Source organism: Aulonocara sp. 'chitande type north' Nkhata Bay, linkage group LG4 (assembly GCF_057382095.1).
Source record: "Aulonocara sp. 'chitande type north' Nkhata Bay isolate Kocher_YH1m ecotype deep benthic linkage group LG4, A_spYH_male_GT1.1, whole genome shotgun sequence".
Classification (NCBI taxonomy): Eukaryota; Metazoa; Chordata; class Actinopteri; order Cichliformes; family Cichlidae; genus Aulonocara; species Aulonocara sp. 'chitande type north' Nkhata Bay.
Genome location: NC_141347.1, coordinates 23,487,781 through 23,509,825, shown reverse-complemented (window position 1 = coordinate 23,509,825; position 22,045 = coordinate 23,487,781). Strand labels below are relative to the sequence as shown.

Sequence of the window (22,045 nt, the reverse complement as noted above, 5' to 3'; positions counted from 1 at the left end):
GTAGTTCGTAAGAGATTACAGGATGACACCAACCTCAGCAACAGGACCAATCTCAGCATCGACCAAGTGTGTTTGCTTTTGGAACTGTGTCTTCATTCCACCTACTTCACATACAAGGGTCAGTTCTACAGGCAGAAACATGGGTGTGCCATGGGCTCCCCAGTTTCACCCATCGTGGCCAATTTGTATATGGAAGAAGTGGAAAAGAGGGCTTTGCTATCCTACCCTGGAACACCACCAAGCCATTGGTTCAGATATGTGGATGACACCTGGGTGAAAATCAAATCTCAGGACGTACCACAATTCACGGATCACATTAACTCAGTGGACCGACACATCAAATTCACCAGGGAGGATATGAAAAGTTTGACTCTCATCATCCACTGGAGCACAAACTGGGTGTCATCAGGACGCTACAACACAGAGCGAACACCATCCCCGCAGACACAGTGGCCAGGGAGGAAGAAGAACAGCACATCAAGAAGGCCCTGAGTAAATGTGGTTATCCCAGCTCGACTTTTGTCAAAGCTGGAAAGGCACCTAAAGAAAGCTCCAGCCAATCCAGGAGAGAAGGACAACCGCTGCCTAAGCGAAAACCTGTAGTGATCCCATATGTGTCAGGAGTATCGGAGCAGTTGAGACACATTTTTTCTAAACACCGGGTTTCTGTGGCTTGGTCCACTCCAAGGATCAGGTCCCCCGACACAAACAGAGTAACATAGTGTACGCTGTTAAGTGCCAGGAGGATTGCCAGGATTTATACATCGGGGAAACCAAACAACCTCTGGCGAAGCAGATGACACGACACAGAAGAGCTACCTCGTCAGGCCAGGACTCGGCAGTCTATTTACACCTACAGGCCAGTGGACACTCTTTCAAGGATGAGGATGTACACATCTTGGACAGGGAGGAACGCTGGTTTGAGCGCGGAGTCAAGGAGCTCATTTAACTGAAAAGGGAAAGACCATCTCTGAATCGAGGAGGGGGCCTAAGGGTACATCTTTCACTATCTTACAATGCTGTGATTGCAGCCATTCCCCAACTCTCTGTGAATGGTACTCATGGCCATTGATCACCTGGATGAGTGACGAAATATTTCTCCCACAAAATGCTACGTCCAGATGAACAGAAACAACTTTTGGAGATTTACTTTCCTGGATGATTGAGAATGCATCAAGACATTTATAGAAATTATTTCAGTGTATAAGCACAATGCTGCTAATCTAGCAGTTTTGCTTTAGAGTTTAGATTTAGTTTTAGGGCTGAGGTCAAAATACCTGTCAGTTCAGGATGATGGGTAGATTTTTAGGGTTAAGATTAGAGAATGAATATAGACAATGAAGAGTTACCGTTTAGACAGCGAGACAAGTTTGTGTGTGCGCTGCAATGATAAATCGAGTAAACATCTTTTCATTGCATTTGCACACCTAATACAGCAGTGAACTTTCTGCCTATTGTACTGTTGTAATGGTGTGAACACAGTGATGAGTAGACTGTTAGCTCCGCTGGTGGATCAGCTCTGCATGCTTCATTACCTGTGTGTGTCTGTGTGTGCGGCACTTTGCTGTTTTTGGTTCACTCGCATGTTTTCAGTCCCAGCAGTGGCGAGTAAAGCTGTCTGATATCGGACCAAAGGTGGCTAAGGTAATTGCCATGTCTCTTTTTCTCTAACTAATAGTGTTTGTGCAGTTTTTGCAAGAAGCATGATGGGTGGTCTCCCGGATGTGTGATTAATTACTGGTTAGTCAGAGCACTTCAAATCAGGGTTAGTCATATTTTTTTCATGTATACTTGGTGCAGATTGGTTCAGGGAATAAACAAAGCAGTTTGAACTACGTTTAAATGAGTCATCATCTGCAAATTAGTTTGAATTGGAATTGATGATGGCTTTAATAATGATAGGGAGTTTACATGGGACGTGTGTGTGTGTGTGTGTGTGTGTGTGTGTGTGTGTGTGTGTGTGTGTGTGTGTGTGTGTGTGTGTGTGTGTGTGTGTGTGTGTGTGTGTGTGTGTGGGATTGGATTTGTGTCATCTTTTGTCTGTGGCTTCATTCTTTAATCTCTGACCCACACTCACTAATGGAAAGCCCACTTTATAAAGAGCTTTTGTGTCCTGCTTACGCCTGTGTCCTCCGTCTCCTCTCACTGCCCCGTCCTATCTCTCTGGCAAACATCCGCTGATGATGACGCAGGCAGAGCAGAGGAGAAAAGGAGGGAGTGTGAGTCTGATATAGGGCAATAGCACAAAATCTAGAGTAGAAAATGCTATTTATTGGTGAATAAAATTAGCAGATCTGAATGCAGGATATTAATCATGTATTGGTTTGCTTTTTGAATGACAAATGGATTACTATCCTAGATCGAAAAGAAAAATATACTGAAGATGTGTTTTGTTTTGCTGCTGTACATAGCCCTGCGTAGAGTACGTTAGCTGTTTAGCTTGCGTGTTGCTAGAGAAGGGCTCAACATTTGTCTCTTGCAAATGCTTTTAGCTCGCAATGAACTAATGAAACTTGCTGTGTAGGCAGCAAAAGTAGACTTCAAAAGTCATACTAAATGTGTTTCTTGCACCCTTTTAATGGAGCACTGGAATCACAACAATACAAAGACTTGTTGGAGCCAGACACAAAGTCCTCACTTGATTAGTGACCCTCTGACCTAAAAGCATGTGGGCAAAGATTGAAAAACAAAGCAGTACAACTGCAGAACACTTGCACACATAGGGATTGTATGGGATGATTATGCATCCCTGTGGGAATGTTTGAATCCATTCATTGGTGAAAAACTCAAGCACACCATTTGGTCAGAGCAGAAGTCCATCTTGAAGAGTGTCACGTTTTCCCTTGTGTGATCTGATTCACCATAGATGTGCAAGCGAGTGAGCGAAAGCGAGAAGGCGTCAGAACTGGTGTGTACAAAGGTGTGTGAGCCACCGTTCCTTCCTGCTCAGACTCACCAACTATTCAGGATGCTCGCAGTACCCAGTTGTCATAGTGACGGAGTATAGCAAGAGGAGACTGCTCATTGCGCCACCTGATTGTGCGTGCGAGAGAGAGCAAAAGCGAGCGAGAGAGGGAGAGAGAAAGAGGAAAGCAGAGACAGAGAGTTGCGCAGGACCAGTGAAGAGAGAAGCTTTTTGCTGTGATAAGTGTTTTCATCAATAGACTTGTTTTTTGGCTGCTGTGTCGCGGGGATTGCAGACATTTTGTCATTTGCACGCTATCACTTTGTCTCGCACACTACTTGGATTCTCTCCTTACTTGCATGCAGACAGACACACACAGCAGTTGCTGTGCTAGAATGGCAAGATGCTGATGCATTGTGGCATGTGTCTCAGGTGTGCATGAGATGGGGATCAGTGTGTGCTGATACCCATGCACACTTTGACTTGATGCCGAGTGCCTCTGACAGGCTACGGGACTCATAGCCGGCCAGGCCAAGGGGCCCTCCATGCCATGGTAAATATCTCTGATTACAAACTTAACTCTAGTTAGCCTCCTGAAGCTAATCTGTGTACCTAATTGAGACTGAAACAAGTAGTGCAATTCCATAAAAACCTTTTTGCAAGGTAAAGGTGCTTGCCCACTGAATTGTTTGAGTGAAAGTGTGTGCATTTAGGTGGCTGTTAGTCACAGACAGCAGCAGATTAACAGTGTTTGCTAGTTCATGATTCTGTCGAGCACGTTTGTGCGTAAGTGTTTGTTTCGGCTCTGTAGAGGATGCAGTGTGTTACCTGATTGCAGATCTCGCCACCTTGATTAAGCTCAGTTTGGAAGCTCTCCTCCCGGAGACTGCCTGTGCATGTGTCTGCAAGGTTATGTGTGTGTTTATGTGTTTGTGGCTGTATGTGTGCTCTGAATCTGCTCTCTGGTTCTGCTTCTCTTCTCCTCCTCCTGCTGGCTGTGTTCCCGCAGGCAGTGACTCTGCGTAAGCAAGAAGCGCATGTATGCGTGTGCACACCGGAGTGTTTTGCTTGCTTTTCTAACTCACGTGTTGGCATGAGATTTGCATCATCGTACTGTTTTGTGAAAGTGAGCAAAACATTAATACGAGTAAGAGGGTAATGGAGTCAGGCAGAAGGGAGAGTCGAATTGGGGGATGTTAGATGAAAGTACACTACATCAAAGGCTGAGTCAAAGTCTGAGCTAATGAATAACCTTGAAAACAACTGTTTAACTAGCTAGTGTTTTCTAAAATTGTATTGTGGATGTGTTGCCGTTCCAGATTTCATGATATTGTGCTGTTGTAATTATTGAAATAGTTTAGGAAGTATGTACAGAGAAGTGCTGACTTGTGATTTGACAGGTTTGAGTCTCCGTTTTCAGCTAATATGACAGTTTTTCACCATTACCTATGCTCTCCATCCCTTTCTGTGGCATTTTCTGTCTCTCTGCTGCAAGTTGTCTCTTGTCCTCTCTCCCCTTGTCGGTTTTTGACTACAGTGAATTGTCAGGAAATTTCTGCTCCCTGCATTCACTAACCTTCTTACTCCTAGCTTACTTCCAGGTCTTTTTTCTTCTTACCTGTCTTCAGATTTGCAGCAATCATTTCATCTGTTAAACATCAGATAATAGTCAAAAATGCATATTACAGTGCACTAAAGTGAAAAGTGCAAAACTCTATTTTTTCTGAAGTCCTTGAAAAGCAAAAGATTAAATCAAATGTCACTTTAAATTTTCATTTTTGTTGGGTGATTGAATCAGGTCATGTTTTGCTCAACACAGTTACAAATAGGCTTGGAAGAGAGACCACCGACGCTCTGAAAAATCTGTTCTTACAGCAGTTCTCTTTCTGTTTATATCTTGTCTGTCTGGTGTTTCTGTACTGCAGTGTGAGAGTGCCACTTCTTGCCACGTTTGCCTGTCTGGAATCTTGTCTCTCTGAGACATCTTTGTTTATTTCCGACTGCACAGTGGCAATGCACTGAACTAGCAAACAGAAGAAAGCCCCAAGTATGTATGTGTGTGTGTGTGTATATATATATATATATATATATATATATATATATATATATATATATATAAAAATAAATAAATAAAAGAAAACGTGTCATAGATATTGTTACTGCACCAAAACATGGGTGGTGAATAATACTGCTGTCAGCTCAGTTCTTACTGTGCTACTAAGTGCATTAATGCATGAAAATCCACAGATTCACACCAGCCATTGTCAGTGTCTGTGCAGGAACGAACAAAGCAGTGGATTTTTGCTACCTTTGCACAAACTGTTTTCCCATTTCCCTCGTCTCAAAGCAGTCTCACATACTAACAAGCGTTCAGTGGTTTGTGTACTTATGCTAACGTGTTAGTCAAGTTTGCAATCAATAATTCATCACCTGCAGAGTGTTCAGCAGTTAAAAGAACAGCCAGCCAGAGGCATCCTGTGTCCCCCTTTGATGTCTCTATTCCTTGTTGTTCATTATCTGAAAGGAGGACAGTACCTGGTTGAGCCTTCTTCGTGCTGCATGGTCAGTTCTGCCAATATTAATATGTGATCCCTTTCATCATACCATGGCAGCCAGGAGTAGGACACTGATGTTTATTCTCTTACAGTGTCTGACCTAAAATTCCACATGATGTTTTGTTAAAATGGTGGTTTGTCAGCTCTCGCTCATGTGATTGTTTTGAAAAGAATAACAAATGCTTTAAGATGATCTTGTTTGTCTTGCTTGAAGTTACTGTAGTCTTTTGGCACTAGTAATAGTATTTGCTGTGTTCCTATGCACATTTTGTTACACATTAAAGAATTTGTCTTGGGTACTCCTTTTTGAAATACCAGCATTTTCTAAAAAAAATATTTAAATAGCCTTGTCCATTTATCTCCCTCTCTTTTTGCTTGCAGCTCAAAAAATCTTTTCTCTTTGCTTTTTGCAGGAAGAATGCAAGCAGATCATGGCACGCCAGAAATCTAACAGCCAGTCAGACTCGCATGACGATGAAGTTTCTCCCCCACCACCCAACCCTGTTGTCAAGGCCCGTCGCCGCAGGGGCGGTGTCAGTGCCGAGGTTTACACCGAGGAGGACGCTGTCAGCTATGTGCGCAAGGTCAGCCTTATGACGGATACATACATTAACATCTGATTGCAGAGACAAACATCTAACGCATAAAGAAGCTGTGTGCACTTTTATACAAAGTCATTAACAGGTTTGCACACAGTTGGCAGCAGGTATGTAGGTTTGTATGTAGAATACAACCAGTTTACTTAAATCTGTCTAGTTTTTCTGTTTTCTAAGCAAAACATCACATTAAACTATGATGCTATGATAGAGTAAAAACAAATGAACAATGAATACCGTTCAGTCAGAAGGTTAGGTGGGGTTTATTATTATTTTTTAATACACACTAGTGTAATCAATAACATTGAAGTTGTTTATTTTCATTCATTTAACACCCACCAAGAAATAGAACATTTCACCAGTGTGAAAGAGGCTAAACGGTGCAATTTTACAAACATTAGTGAAGAGACTTGGAGTTAATTTATTTGCAGCAAAATACTCAAGCGTGTGAGTCATCTATGTCAGTACAGATGCTGAGTACCCAGACTTAATAGCACCTTAAGTATATTAACATTCATACGGAAATCTGGGTTAATGTAGCAGGTGGATTTCTGGGACAAGATTTTTATTTTTCATTTTTTTGTGAATCCTAATAAATCTAAAAGTCAAAATCTTCTTCACATGATGGCTGATGGTTTTGGGATCACATTTCACCACTACTGAATTTTTCTCTCTCCACATGGACTGTTCATCTGCGTGCAATCAAAACTTGCTCATGCACGACTGGTTAATATAACTGAGAGTGGAAGTGGGAACCAGAAAGCTTCCAATTTCAAAGGTCTTGTTCGCATATGAATATGCACAGATTATGCAGAAAATAGACTTGATTCATACTTAGATTTACTTTGTATCACTGGTTAACACAGTGTGGTTAACAGGTAAAGAGGAAGAGAAAGTTCAGTAGTTGTTTTCTCTTTGTGGACAACAAGAGTTCAAGTTATCAGTCTTCTTACAAACTGCCGTGTATCCATTCCTCCATAATTTATTGAAGCTGGAAGAAGGGATGCTCTTGTGCCAGAAACTGTAACTCACCATTACACACAGACACACACTGTTATACACACACACACACACACACACACACACACACACACACACACACACACACACACACACACACACACACACACACACACTTTAAGTGGTGTAACATTACCATGCTTTTTCAGTTGTAATTAACTTGACACGCCAATAATTGCTGGGTAATGACATAACGGCACGAGCCCCCATCACCACACTGTAATCGCATGCCCAATGGAGCATGCAGTGTGTGTGTATGTGTGTTTCAGGTGTGTGCAAACACCCACACATGGCTCTGAGGTCTATACCAGACTCTACAGACATGTGTGATGGCAAAAAGCCTGCCTGCATCTCCAGCCTCGTTTTCTTTACACATCCACGTCACGTCAAATCCGCATCAGTAGCATGTACAAAAAAACTAAACAAAAAAAAGACTTTGTGCTGTTACAACTTAGCCTAACACAACAAATCAACCAGAGAAAAGTGATTTTTTGTGTATTTCTTCTTCTGTATTTCTGGCCATTTATGTGCAGTAAGGTGCCATACACACAACACCAAACACACACAGACTCAAAGCCTGTAATACACGCTTACAAATTCCTACATAAATATTTCTATCAGTAGTCCAGTGTAAAAAGTAACAGGTGATTTATTTGACAATGTCAGTTAGCGAACTGTGCTCATCTGATTAAAATTGTTTTTGTGTGATATCATTCTTAACAAATTATACTTGGCCTGGAGATTGTGTTATGAGAATTGAATTGCGTGTTTCACCGCTAACATCACAGTGCATGTTGATTTTGTTTAAAAAAAAAAAAACTGCTCTGAAGGTGGAAAGTGTTTTTGTGTTTGCAGCAGATAATTGCTTGCAGGTGTAAATGACTGAACACCAGAGATCCATCTTTTTCTATCTGCCTTTACCTAAATTGTTTGCTTGGACTGAATGATAATTTCTTTCCATTACATTCAAAATGTTAAGCCAGTTAAGCTTTTGGAGTGCAAATGCATCCAGCCGACTGGTAACAGGCTGTATGGAGCGACACTGGATGATCTTCTGGGTGACAGAGCTAGAGATGGATCGGAGGCTGACCTAAAATCGGTGTCCACTTCCAACTGCATTTTCCAGGCCTGACCAGCCTGTTTCTCTTTCTGCCCACTAAGTAGCCAGTTCTAGTTCTAAAATTTGGGTACTTTTTAGTTTGTGTGTGATGTGGTTCTGTGCGTATTTGTGTGCATATTGTGAACAGCACAGTGCGGCTGTCTTCATGTGGAGACATCTGTTGCATTAACTTAATTACAGCTTACCCCCTCCTCTCTCCCACGACAAGAGGGACACACACACACACACACACACACACACACACACACACACACACACACACACACACACACACATATCACTCCCTCATATCACTCCCTCATATTTATATAAGAAAAAACGTCTTTTTGTTTTACTTTTTGCCATTTGTGCTCTACAGTTAAATGAGCATTAGGACATCCTAGAAGAGAGCTATACAGACGGACTTCTCTCTCCAGCTGCTTTGTTGTGGCTCCAGACTTTACCATTCCATTTTTTTGTGAACACACACACCACAGAGTCTGGGACATGAAAATGCATGTTTTATGAATGAGTTCAGGGCTTTGGTGAATTTTTAAGGCCTGTGTGACATTTTGAGTGCAATCCTTGAACAGATGGGCTTCCCCAAAAATATACAGATGCACGTGTGGGATATTCCTTTCAGAGTTTGCCAGCACTCTGGTCTTTAATTACTTAATTTACTGAGCTTTTGAAGTGGGTTCTGCTTTTTGTTTGTGCTGGTTTGTTTCATGTGTCCACCTGCATGGTGTTGTTAAAGCACACATTCATGTGCTGCCTCTTTCTTTTGCCTTCACAGGTGATTCCAAAAGACTACAAGACCATGACTGCCTTGGCCAAGGCCATCTCCAAGAATGTCCTCTTCGCTCACCTGGATGACAATGAGAGAAGGTACAAAATCTTTCCGTTTGCCCAACATGTGATTCCAGCGACCCAGATGTGTGTTTGAGGTCTGAATGCTTGTTTTTAGGCTGATAAAATCATAAAGAGGCCATTGTTTCAGTCGGGTCTTATGCCCTTGTGGCCACTATGTGCCAGTGTTGTCAGCATCTCATTACCTAAACAGCGGAACATGGACAGATGTGGAAGAGAAGGGGGTGCTGTTATGTGTGGGTAAGGGGCGACTGGATGTGTTTCATTGTGTTGTCGGTTGCCATGGTAAGCGATGTGAGTATCCGTATCATGTTGCGTATATGGGTGGAGTTGCACAGACACAGTGCTCAGTAATCAACGATTCTCCATAGTTGTCTTAAAGAAAAAGAAAGATGCCAGTTTTCTTCTGTCTCCCCCCATTTTATTTTTTTACCATCTGCTCCTACTCAGTGTTATTTCACATTCCCCCTCTCTTCAGACGCCCTTTCACCATCCTTCCATCTGTCCCATATCTGCAGTTCATGGGCTGGGTTTGGCTCAGACAGGGGACGGGGTGTTGTGGGAAAGGGTTTCAGGTGGCCGGCGGGCAGACTCGCCAGGAGGAATAGTGTTTCATTGGCGGGGAGAATCCATTATGTCCCATGAAGAGGAAACACCGAAGCTTTCCTGTTGGCTACAGAGAGCACAGGCCAAACCCAAAACACAGTTTTTCCACTCTTTCGTCAGCTGACAATTTACCGTGCTGCCTTGGCACAGGCACACAGACCTCTGATTGCATGTCAGTGACTCTGAAGGAGCCTCTAGGCGGGCGCAACATGTGATGGAAGTGGACAGTTTGAAAAACCATGCCCATGGGTGGCTGATGTGGCAGATTAAAGTTACAACAGAAAAGAAATATCTGGCAGCAGACCATACCCATCAGGTTTTAATATACTTACAGTCTCTTCCCATGCAAAGCAATGTAATGGCATTGTCATCAGCCCATGAAACCATGCATGATGCAGAATTTATTTGACTGGCTGTCATGTTTGCTGTCTCAATATACACAGCAAGCTTAAACCATTAATGGTGTGCACACAGGAATTTGTTGTTGTGGGATTTGTGGGTGAATGTGCAGCAGTGTCTCGGCGAGTGAAAACCTTGTTGGATTTGCTAGATTTTGCAAGGACATGGCAGTTAGCTGGTTTTGTCTGCCCCTAACTTTCTATCCTAGTTGCTTTTACACTGTCCATTCCTCAATTCTGCTCTTCCTCACTCTTCACTTACAGCTAATGATGCTGGACCACTGGCTGGTGGCTTGGTCGCATTGCAGTTGCATTGCGGTTGTTGTGCCTGGAGTGCCGCTGACAGAAATGTGTTGATCTATGCCCAATGTGGTCTTGCAGCATTAATGAAACGCTGCGCAAAGCAAGCAGAAGGCCTGCACACATGACTTGGTCACTTTAGAGTACACTACAAGTTCTCATTGGCAAGGTTTGCCATAAAATCCTCAGTCATCTACCAGACGACTGTACATTCCTTTACAAACAGGCATCAAAGCATAAAATCAAGTTAAACTGAACTTCAGAGTGAAGAATATTTTTTGCTTGTTTGTGCCTTCTGTTGTTGGCATTGATGGAGTGACAGTAAAGTACATCACCCTCGCTTGATGTGCCAGAACTGCCTTGGACTGACGCAGATTAGCAGATGGAGTCCGACTACATCGCCCCCTCTCTGCCTCTCACTCTGTCTTTCTAGCTCTCCTTTCGTTCTGCAAACAGCTGTCCATTTGATTTATCAGACATTGAGCCATTCATGCACATATGGTCTAATGGGGTAGGAAAACTGGGGAAATACACAAATGCTGAAGTTATGTGTCTGTTTTTGACCTGATGGCGTATTTCTCATCATCACGATGTATCAGGTCATCTAATATTACAGGGAGGGCTATGCATGTGAAATGTTTTTTCCTTTCATTTTTTTAATAATTATTTTCTTGATCTTAAGTGTTTTTTTTATTTTATTTTGTGCAATAATTTCCTTGAGACCTCCATGAAATGGAGGTGAGCGTGTGAGCGGCACAGAGCGGAGAGAAAAAAAGAGGTGCTGATAGCTGTGTGTGTGTGTGTGTGTGTGTGTGTGTGTCAAGGAAACAACTTGTGTGATTAGTCACTCAGCAGTTATGTAAGCCGAACACCACACAATTTGTTCCCCCATTAGCACTATATTATGCTATCATCCCCTTCAGTAATGAGTAAAAACAAAAACAATGAAGCCCTCTTTGTTTTTTGCTGCTCTCTCCAGTGCTCTCTTTTTTTCCTCTCATCGCTTTTTTTGTGGCCAATTTTCCCCTTGTTGTCTTGTCCTCCTTCATCCTGTCTCTCATCCATTATCTGTCTCATATAACTTTCTAGAAATTCAGTGAGACTGTGCTGAGCCCTGTGAGCATGTCACTTTTAATAAGCTTAGTAACAGACACTTGTAGACAGGGCTGTTTTATGCCTTATACTTTTTATTCCCATGTTTCCTTTTAAAATGATTCTCTATAGCAGTTAAGCACACATATGGTGCTTTAAAAGTCTTTTCCATTTCATTTTACAGAGTGTAGCCAGAAACGGTGAAAAATATGTTTTGTGTATGCTGTATGCATTAAAACATTAGACATTTGTGTTTAGTTAATGAACATATATCATGCCACTTTCTGACCTTTCTCAGATTATATATTACTGAATAGACTAGAAGCTTATGTCTGGATATGCACACCGATTAAGATAAAGGTTATCTGATTGTATTAGATTTATAAGCATTATAACTCATGCGTTTTCATTTTTTTTTCTCCACCAGTGAAGCTAGTCTATTTGTTTTTTGCTGGGGCTGAGATGGGTCTGTATAATTACAGGAATGAGCCAGACAGGAGGACAATGATGCAGGAGGGCATCTTGGGACAAGAAAAATATTACTTAAACTGAAACGGAGCCAGGTTGTGGTCAGCATTCTGGTTATATCCTGTTTTGTAAATGTCTGCTTCCTCAGCTTTCATTCCAAGCTTTTTAAAGATGTCAGGGTAATGCGTGTTTGCGTGTCTGCTGTATTCACAAAGAATGGCAAGAGAAAAGATACTTGTCTTGTCTCTTTTCAGCTTGTCTGGCAGAAGGACCAATGAGAAATCCATCCATAATTCCGACAAATTGCTTCTCCTCCTACAAAATTTAATCAAACTTGCACACAGTGATTACCTAATGGGTGTTTAGTCAAAGCTGTGCTCAAAGTTAAGATCACATTTGTTGTTTTCCAGGCAATAACCTGTGAATTATGACGGATGTCATGAGCCAGATGAGCTACTACGTCACTGACATTCTGGTTTTAAAATTGCCGAAGTGCAGAGCTCCCCAACCACATGTAAAGGGAGAAAAGGAAATACTGGAGCATTAAAGGGGAAGAGACATGTCATTGGCTCTTTTTGCGCTTACTGCTCTACAATCATGAGATAGCTTTTTATTTTTTTGGGACTTTGCATGATTCACAGTGCACAATAATCCTTATTTTTCCTGTACAGAGTCTTGATCCTCCCGTTATAGCTCCTAAATGCCATACTCCCGTACTTCTGATTGGCTGCCAGTCTCAAACCGAAGATTTGAACAGTATGTGCACAAGACTGCTGTCTTCATGGAGCTGACCATATTAAAGATATTCCCCTCTTTGACAGTGTAAAGAAAATCATTATTATCACCATTTTAAAAAAGTAGTCAGAAACTAAAGGTTTAGAGGGAAGTTTGAGCTTCTGGCTTAAAGGGAATTAGTTATACATTGTTTGACCTCATTATTTGAAACTTTAGCCATGTGTAATATGATCATCTAACTGTATAATACAGTAGATCCACTTTAAACCAAAACAACTGAATTTAGTAATAATATGTTATTTTAGATTAAATATGTGTAATTCTTTAAATAAACTACACAGAAAGTTGGAAAAGGGTACCAGGGTTAGGCAAAGGCACACACACGTGCATAACCCGGCTCACAAACTCCACCATCACTGCAAAAATTGACAGGCTTTACATTATTATGAGAAACATGCACACACACACACAGACACATGGACATTCACACACACGTGTTACAAGTGCATTCTCCAGCATGCATGTGAGAATGTTTTTCCAGTGTGTCTGCTCCAGCTGGGAGCATGGACTCTTTGATTAACACGCCATTCCATATGTCAGCCTTCATGACCTCAAAGTTTTTGAGCTGCACCAGCCATGTGTTTGTGCGGTGCATGCAGTCAATCTTTCCTCAGATGCCTGGAAAAGGAGCCATAACAGGTTTTGCGGCCTCACAGATTTTAACACACGAAAACATTTCTGTGTTATTAAATAGAGGATTTAAAGAGAAATACACACTTTTCTTGCATTTTCATCATTGAAATTTTATGTTTATGCTCATCTTCTAAGGGGTCTAAGTTCTGTTTAAAAGTCAGGGAACAGTTTTGAAGATGCTTCTGCTTCTTTAAATTTCACTGTAATAATAGCATGCACTTGAGCTGCCTGGACTCAGAAAACTGCATAACCTGAAAATGTGTGTTGTCACAGCCTGATTTGAGAGTCTTTCAAAGGGCTTATTGTCATGTCAAGGGTGCTTTGCTTTCGATTTCCTGAAGTGCCCCATGCGTCTGAGGCTATGTGTCTATAGAGGAAAGTCCACGCTGGCAAATCACAGGTCACACGTGCAGTTATCCAACTCCTGAAGATCCCAGAAACACTCTTTGATTTGAATTATTTTGCAGTGTTTCACACTTTCCATCATGTTTGTCTTCTTACATTTACCCTTTTGTTAATTCCAGAAATCTCAAAACTGGATTCATCAATACACACTGCCTTTTTCCCCTCCTAAGAAGAGGTTTCCACACTGCTACTAATTCTTGAAAGGTTTATCACCCAAGTGTCATATAGGCAACCTTAACTTATTTTGTAATTTTAGCTTGAAAATTACAAAACAATTCTCATCTTTCAAGAACTATTTGAATTTTCTCCCTCGCCCAAAATGATTGAGGGGTAAAATAATGTGAAGCACACATGGTAAAATGTAGGCGCAGCTGATTTTTTTGTCTGTGTTCACACAGCAGCGCCTGTGAATGCTTTGTGCTACCGTGAAACACTGAAAATCCCCATGAAGCTTGATTTTTGTCTCTAGTACAAAAAGGAGTTACAGTTATTTAAAGAGCACTTGTAAAATAAGCCCGCTGCTGGGCCGATTGATGAGTAGTAGTACCAGTAGTTAAAATAAGTTCAAACATTTTTTATGATGATTTTATGATCTTATGATTTTATTTTATAAATTCTGTGTTTGGTGTGTGGTAACATCTACAAGTGTCTCAGCACTAGCAGAAACTTTCTTTCTTTATCTTACTTTTTTTTCTTTTGTATTGTTGTGCATATATAAAATTTGAATGTTATATATATTTATTTCTTGTCTAAATAAATGTAACATTAGTCTAATTCTGAGCAACACCCTTTTTGTGTAAAATAACAGCATACGTCTTATAGCAAGGCTCCCCGCTATCAAAATGCAGCTTTTTGCTGGAAACATCTTAATTTAGCTTTGTACTCTGCTTTAACCCACTGAAATATTATGAGCAGTGTTTGGGAGCACCGAGAGACCAATTCTAAATGAGTGCCACCTTTGAGGAGTGGATCCAAGCCACCTGAGGGTAGTGAACTAACGCTGCTATGACAGATTTTTTTTTTTTTAATGCAGTGTCAGAATGTTGACCCTGTACATATAGCATTCATGTGAAACACCTGTCTGAATGAAGTACAAAGTCAGGAATGCTTTGTTACTGATAAAAACTGAGTATCTTCTATGTGCTTATCTCTTTGACCTTGGCTGGTCTCTAAAGTAATGTCTAAACCTCGAACACGTTGCTGCCAGCTAGCTCATGGTCAGACCCCTCTATTTGCTACCCATTAGGTACCATAATGACCTCATTATGATGCGTCCCTATAAACGGACATGTGGTTAGCAAGGAGCAGGTGTATGGTTTCACATTATAGTCAGTCAAACCAGGCCACGTCAGTGCTGGAGCTGTATTGAGTGAAACTATCATCTTATCTTACTATCTATGTCTGATTATTGTGTTTTGGTTTCAGCTAATTTACAGCACTTGTAATCTGAAAAATATTCTAATCTATGTTTAAATAGGAAAATATCAGGTTTGATAAGAGAATCAGGTCATACTTTCTTTTGCACCAATTTGGATATGGTCTCAGCCACTCAAGATTACACCGCTTGTATATGCATGTGCCAGTACAGTGTGCATGTAAATACAGCCTGTTTATCCAGGTGTGCCCTCATTTGCCAGCCTATCTTCCCAACACTTCCTCCAGCTAAATGCCCATTGTGAGGCAGTCTTTTAATATAGTAAATCAAAGCACTGTTGGCTATTTAAACAAGTTTTTCTTATCACACTTCCTCCTGAAGAGCTATGATTTGAAATTAGCTTTTTGATAGCAATGGGCCATTTATCTGTTAATGTTGGCCTGTTTATTTTCAGGGTTTTTTTTTTTTCTGCACACCTGGTTAAACGACCTTGATGACCTCCCACTTTCCTGTGTATAAGAACAACAATTAAGAGAAATCACATTAATTCTTAAAGGGGTATCTCAGGAGCCCGTTTTATATTTCCCTTTACACAAACAAAACACACACAAATAGACTCTTCAGGTTGTCTACTCCTGCCCACCTCCATTAGTGCAATGCCCTCACACCACAAAATGCTCTCACGGGGACAGTGCACATAGTAGAAACCATGCTCTCTTACTATCCACATAAATAGTCTGGCAGGCATGAGGAAACCCTGTTTATCCCATTTCTTTAGCTGACTTGGCACGGTTTGTAGTATTTTAAAATAACATTGCCATCTGCTAGCAGGAGTTGTTAAATCTTCTCAGGTCAGGACCTGAATGTAATTCAAGCAAAAGCTGCTCTTTATCTCTGATAAGTAGAGAACCAGAAACTGGGAAAAAAAACAACCTCAAAATGATACTCCAGAACTAAAACTGGTTTACTTCTAACCACAAGAAGCACAACATGCACAACAACAAAACAATAGCAGTTAAAATTTAAGGTTACAATGGGGGGAGAGCACGGTTGTAAAGAGGTGGTGCTTACTTCATCCTGCCTGCTTTAATCCTCAAATTAACTAGTTGAGTAATGAGTTGATGAAGTGACTCATTAGATGGCCTTTGGCCCTTAAACCCTGACCTCTGCACCTTCCCAACCAGCCCCTGCTGATGGACAGGGAACATCTTTAGTCTACGGGCAGTCTTTTTCTTTGTGTGTGTGTGTGTGTGTGTGTGTGTGTGTGTGTGTGTGTGAGAGAGAAAGAGAGACTCTGTGTGAAGTGAAAAAACTAACAGATAAATTAGCAAGCGACAGAAAACTTAAACATATAAACAAGAGCAGAGGGAAAGGCACTAAAAGGGCCTCAGGGAGCTCTGTCTCCTCTTGTGTTCCAGCGGAAGTTTATTTAAGGCCCGTGTGAATGGACAAAGCAACGGAGAGGATGCAAGAGGAGATGGTGTACTGTCTGACCTAATCAGATGATCATAACTGTCATCGTCATATCTGATAGCTCAGCTGATCTGATGTGGAAATTGGGCTTCGTGCTACAGTGTGTTAATATCTGTTATACACGAAAGATGCTTCTAAAATTACATAGGGTGTTTTGCTAAAATGTGACACACAATTCATCTACACAGTTCCTACATGAGCATCCACTTAGTGAAGCTGAGTATGTTGTTACCACATTGCAGCCCCTAGGGGGTGTTTTTGCCACACAGAGATAAAAGAGGTAATAACAGTCATTGGGCTCATTGCTTTTTTTTCCTCGAACAGATACACCTGTTGTACTGGAAACATACAAGATGTGTGCCTGCCTATAGTCATGCACACTTGTATTAGGTGACCCTAGCGGACTTCCGGGCAGTGTAGGGTAAACAGGATGTAGAATAACGTGCTACGTGGATGACTGTTTGGGAGTCTTCTCACACCCAAATCTCTTTTTCTCAAGATTTTAGAACTATTGAGGAAGTATCCCATTGACTTTGCGTGTCTTTTCCCATGATTGTGAGGACGTGTCTCTTTGTGTGTTCGGGTGAAGAAAAGTGAGGATGTTTGACTGTGTCTATGATTTGTATTTTATGGTGGGCAGTACACAGTGTGAACAAATTAGCAGGTTTGTGTTGTGTGCTGTTTAGTCTGTTTGTTTGAATGTGTTTGTATTTCCTGTCTTGTTGGTCCCCTCATTGACACTCTGTGTGTCTTTATGCTTGTTTTCCCTGAGAGCCTGGTGGTCTTCCGTTCCCCCCCCCCCCCTTTTTCAGAATTCACTACTTTCTCTGTCTTTACGTTTTTCTCTTCCTGTTTTGCTCCCTCTCTCAGTCATGCAGGCTCATTCGCATCTTCTTCTACACTCACATCCACTCCCTCCCCCACATTCATGTGTAGTCTTCTATCTGTCCCCTGCATGGCTTTGTGCTGCTGCCACAATACCAGGGGCCAGGCGATGAGGTCACTCACCACAGGAGACCTGCAGGCCTGACTGAACCCCAACCATCCCCACCACCATCCAACCCTTAGCAAACTAGCAGGCTAGTCTCACCTCCCCCAGCATATCACATCTTTGCTTCAGCTGAGGCAACTTCACCTTTATGCCCATACAAAAACAGTGCACACACTAAAACATATAGTTCGTAGGAAGTCCATATCAGCCAGGCTTTTTGTTTGCATGCTAGCGCAGATAAACATCCAGCTATGCACGTCAGAAAGTGCACACATGCATGCACAAACACAGTTAAACACAGTCATCCGCACAGAAAGCTGGAAACTTCTGTCCTCTCTCATACTCTCTCTGTCTCCCCAACCTTTCCCTTGCTGCCTCTTCCAACCCGGCATCTCTCTCCATCCTTCACTTCATCCAATTCTCATCAAATTCTTCATAAAGTAGTGAGTAATAGAGTAGTAATGGTGTCTAAAGAAAGCTGTGTTCCTTCCAAGATGTACCCCAGAGTCTGTGCAGGACTGTTTTCCAACTCGCATAATTCTTCTCTGCCCTTTCATCTGCTTATAACATCACTGTGAGGATGTTTGTATGATTATGTCTTTTGTGTGTTTGCAGGTGTGTGGAGTTTTTGTGTGCATGTACGTAATGATTACAAAAAACAAAAAACAAAACAAACAAATTTGGGCTGTGCATTTGTGTTTCTTTTCATGCATGAATGCATTACTGCATATCCATGTTTGTGCTGGAGTAAAGTAAAACAGTTATATTTTGGACCTGAGCATCAGTTACATCAAATGTCCACAGTGGAAGAAGCAAGGAGTTGTTTGCAGTGTCTCTGTATGAAATTAGGCTGATAAGTGGTGAAGAGGACCAAAGAAGTTGGCACTTTTAGGCCTCTGTGTGCATACCATAATGATTAACAGTACCTAAGGTCATTTATTATTGTGCACAGTGTCAGGTTTCATTTCATGTGAACACATTCGTAGGGTAAAAGTGGGCTTGTAGATGTCACTGTAGCAAGTGCTTGCCCCTGCTGTGTGGACATGATGTTCCTGCAACCCTTCGGTGCCTTTATAGCTCAGCCATTCCCAAAATACTGCCCACACACTGACCACCACATTGTGACAGAGCAGCCCAGCGCCTTACAGAAGAGGCTCAGTTGGCCCATGGCCTCCTATTGTATACATCCCGTCTGCTTTGTCTATGCTAGTGCGATAGATTCCAGTGCACAGGAACAGACAACAGTCTTGTTATAGTGTGTTAATTCTCCCATGACCTCTTCATTGGTTTGATGGTGTCACTCTCTTTGAGATTTATTTAGACTAGATGCACTTGGCCCATTTGCATGCTTGATAAGCTACAGTATGGGACATCTCATAGAGGTTGTTTAGCATAATTTAAGCCACAGTACAGTGGTTTATCGTTTTAGGAAATATTTTCCTCTAATGATTTAAGATGTGTTAAAATTGCTTTTTTGTACACAATGAGTACTTGAAAAAAATCTGTTGCATGTCATCAATTTACAGCTTGCAAGACTGTATCTTGTATAGCAGTGTAAGGGCAGAAATGAAGACAAATCTGTATGTGCAGTCCTGTAAAAAAGTACGACCCATGATTCAGTAGCTTTTAGAACTACCTTTAGCAGCAGTAACTTGATGCAACTGTTTTCTGTATGACTTTTTCAGTCTCTTACATTATTTTTGCCCACTCTTCTTTACAACATTGCCTCAATTCATTGAGGTTTGTGGGCATTCGTTCATGCAGAGCTCTCTTGCTACCGCATTTCAGTCCAGATGAGGTTTGAACTTTTAACTGTGCTATTTCAACATCATGATTTTTTCTTTTTTTAGCCAAAATTATGTGATATCCTGTTGCATCACCCAATTTCGGCTTTAGCTGTCATATTTGACTCTACAATACTTTGGTATACAGAAGAGTTAGTGGTCAAATCAGTGACTGCAAGGTGCTCGGGTCCTGTGGCTGCAAAACAAGCCCATATCATCACTCCTCCACCACTATGCTTTCTGTGGTTCAAAGTGTTTGTGCTGATATGCTGTGTTTGGTTTTTGCCGAACCTGATGCTGTGTATTATAATCAGGTATCTCAATTTTGGTCTTGTCTGTCCAAAGGACATTGTTCCAGAAGTTTTGCAGCTTTACAAACACAAGCTCTGCTGCAATGTTCTTTTTAGCGAGAGGAGGCTTTCTGTTGGAGATCCTCCAAACAGGCCGTACTTGTTCAGTCTCTCTCTAATTGTACTGAGGCCTGTAGAGTCTGAGATGGGGCTCTTGGGATTTTTGCAGTTTCTCTTAGCTTTGCACGGTCTGACTTTTTACTGGGACGTCCACTCCTGGGAAGGTTATGGTGCACACCTGAATGCTCCAGCACAGCAAACTGCCAAAATGTCTGCTTTTATAGAGGTGCTCACATTTGCTGATGAACAGTTAATGACGTGCATTTGATTAACAGCATCTGGCTGCTACTTACCATGTTTATTCCCATGGAAGCAGTAACAGTGTACTTACAGCTTTGCATCGAGTTTAAAAACTTTCTTTTTCACAGGATTTTATTTGAGAGAGAGGAATAGAAGGAGAAAAACAGAGAGTATATCCGTTCCTAATACAGGAAAAACACTGATAATAAAAATTGAGAATGGTTCATACAATTTCCTGTCAATTTTCAGGACAGAATCCTAAACTGACAAATGTATTATTTTTTAAATTGTTGATGTCAGCATGTACTCTCTCTCACTTTTGGGTTCCTTTTAGTGTTGATAAATTCTAGGTTGAAAGAACATTTTGTATCTACTCCATTGAATTTGGTGTTTTGATAGCCAGAATGCTTCAAGACAGAAAAGTTGGAATATTAATTTAGGGCATCAAGTAGAGTGCAGAAGAAACCCAATTTCAGCTGCTCCCGTATTCACAAGGGGTCGCCACAGCGGGTCGCTCCACATGTTTGATTTGGCAGATTTTTACACCAGATGCTCTTCCTGCCACAAAACCAAAGGGATTTGTGTCTCCTCCCAGGATTGAAATGGGGATCTTTTGCTTGGTAGGCAGATGTGTGAACCACTAAACTACAGTGCCACTACCAAGTGGAGGATATCAAGGATAATGAGTATTTCTGATTACACATGATTTCCTTATTTGGAAAGTTCAGTGAAAACTCGTATCGAGTGAAGTGTTCTGTTTGTTTCTGGTTAATAATTGTCTAACATTTGTGCATTCCATAGTTTTAGCATATTATATACAAGTTGGTAGGTGGCTGCGCTTTTTACAGCTGGAAAGGCCTTACGTCAGTCAGATGTCAGCTACTGAATGTCTCTCCTCTGAAGCACCCAGTGCACCATGACCTCACTGCCCATTGTGAAGGTAGATAATTATAACCACACACACACTATGGTAAACACCACAGTCCTTCAGTCCTTAGTAGTTCCTTCTTTACTTTTTTCCTCCTAGTGATCTGATCTTGCTTGGGGCCCCCAGGTTGTTTTCAGAGTTTTGTCTCTACTTCATTCATGTGTTCGAGCACGTATATGTAATGTGCAGTGTTGTGTAAACACCTCTCAGGTTTAAACCCCAACAAAGGACCGTTTGCATCCTGATCTGCTTCTCAAATGCTTATCTTGTTTTAGCTCTTGTCTTCTGCAAGGTGGGAGGGACAGAGGAAGGGGAGTGCGAAGGAGAGTGGAAAGGAAAAGACATGCCCGCAGGACAGCGGTGAGCCTTTTGATGTTAGGCAACATGTCAAGATTACATGTGCATGCGTGTATGTGTGTGAGTATTAGAGAAATGGCTCTTGGCTTCTCTGCAAAATGTATAGGGTTATTTTAGCTTTACACTGTATTTTTTGTGTGCATTCAGTATAATTACGTGTGTCTGTGCACGCTGAGAGAGGAAAAGAGTACGGCTCACTCTCTCTCTTTCACTCATTCCAGTGACATTTACCCTGTAGACACATCAGAGAGGCAGAGGCTTAGTCCTGTCAGCACCTGATTCAGCCTGACCCTTTTTTCTCTTCAAGTGGAGGAAGAGCTCGCTTTTTCCTGCCCTGTGGCGATGAACAGAGAAAGGGGGCATTAGGCAGGTGTGAAAATCCAGTACTGAAAATGTGAATTGCACTGACAGGATGATGAAACTTAGTTAAAATAAGCAGGGGAGAAAATAAGTTTTAATACAGTGTAGCAGTAGCTCAGTAGCCTAACTGGTATACTGAGAAAATCCAGGAAGGAAAAGAGAGAAAGGGCGAGGCAGCAGGGTTGGACAAGTTTGATGTTTTTAGGCTGACATCATGACTGCATCAGCAGGTGGTATGTGTTGGCTCATCAGGTATGCCTGCAAGACAGCCTGTCACATTTACACACAGTACAATACACACAGTGGGCCATTAAAAGTTTGCCAGGAATTCTCTTCCAGTGCCACCAGAAAACTACCAATATAGTCAGAAATTTAATCGAATGCT

General features: G+C 41.6%; 1 protein-coding gene across 2 annotated transcripts in view; it reads left to right on the top strand.

Moving 5' to 3' along the window:
* Positions 1-22,045, top strand: part of prkar1b (protein kinase, cAMP-dependent, regulatory, type I, beta) — a 68,248-nt gene that overhangs the window by 11,017 nt on the left and 35,186 nt on the right. Inside the window, exons 1-3 of one of the 2 annotated variants that reach the window (XM_086289250.1) lie at positions 3,073-3,458; positions 5,874-6,044; positions 8,972-9,063. In XM_086289250.1, the coding sequence (XP_086145376.1) occupies positions 3,456-3,458; positions 5,874-6,044; positions 8,972-9,063 (266 nt within the window). In that variant the 5' untranslated portion in view covers positions 3,073-3,455. Of the gene's footprint in view, positions 1-3,072; positions 3,459-5,873; positions 6,045-8,971; positions 9,064-22,045 lie in introns of those variants that run through there. The other variant, XM_086289249.1, reaches the window with a different exon arrangement.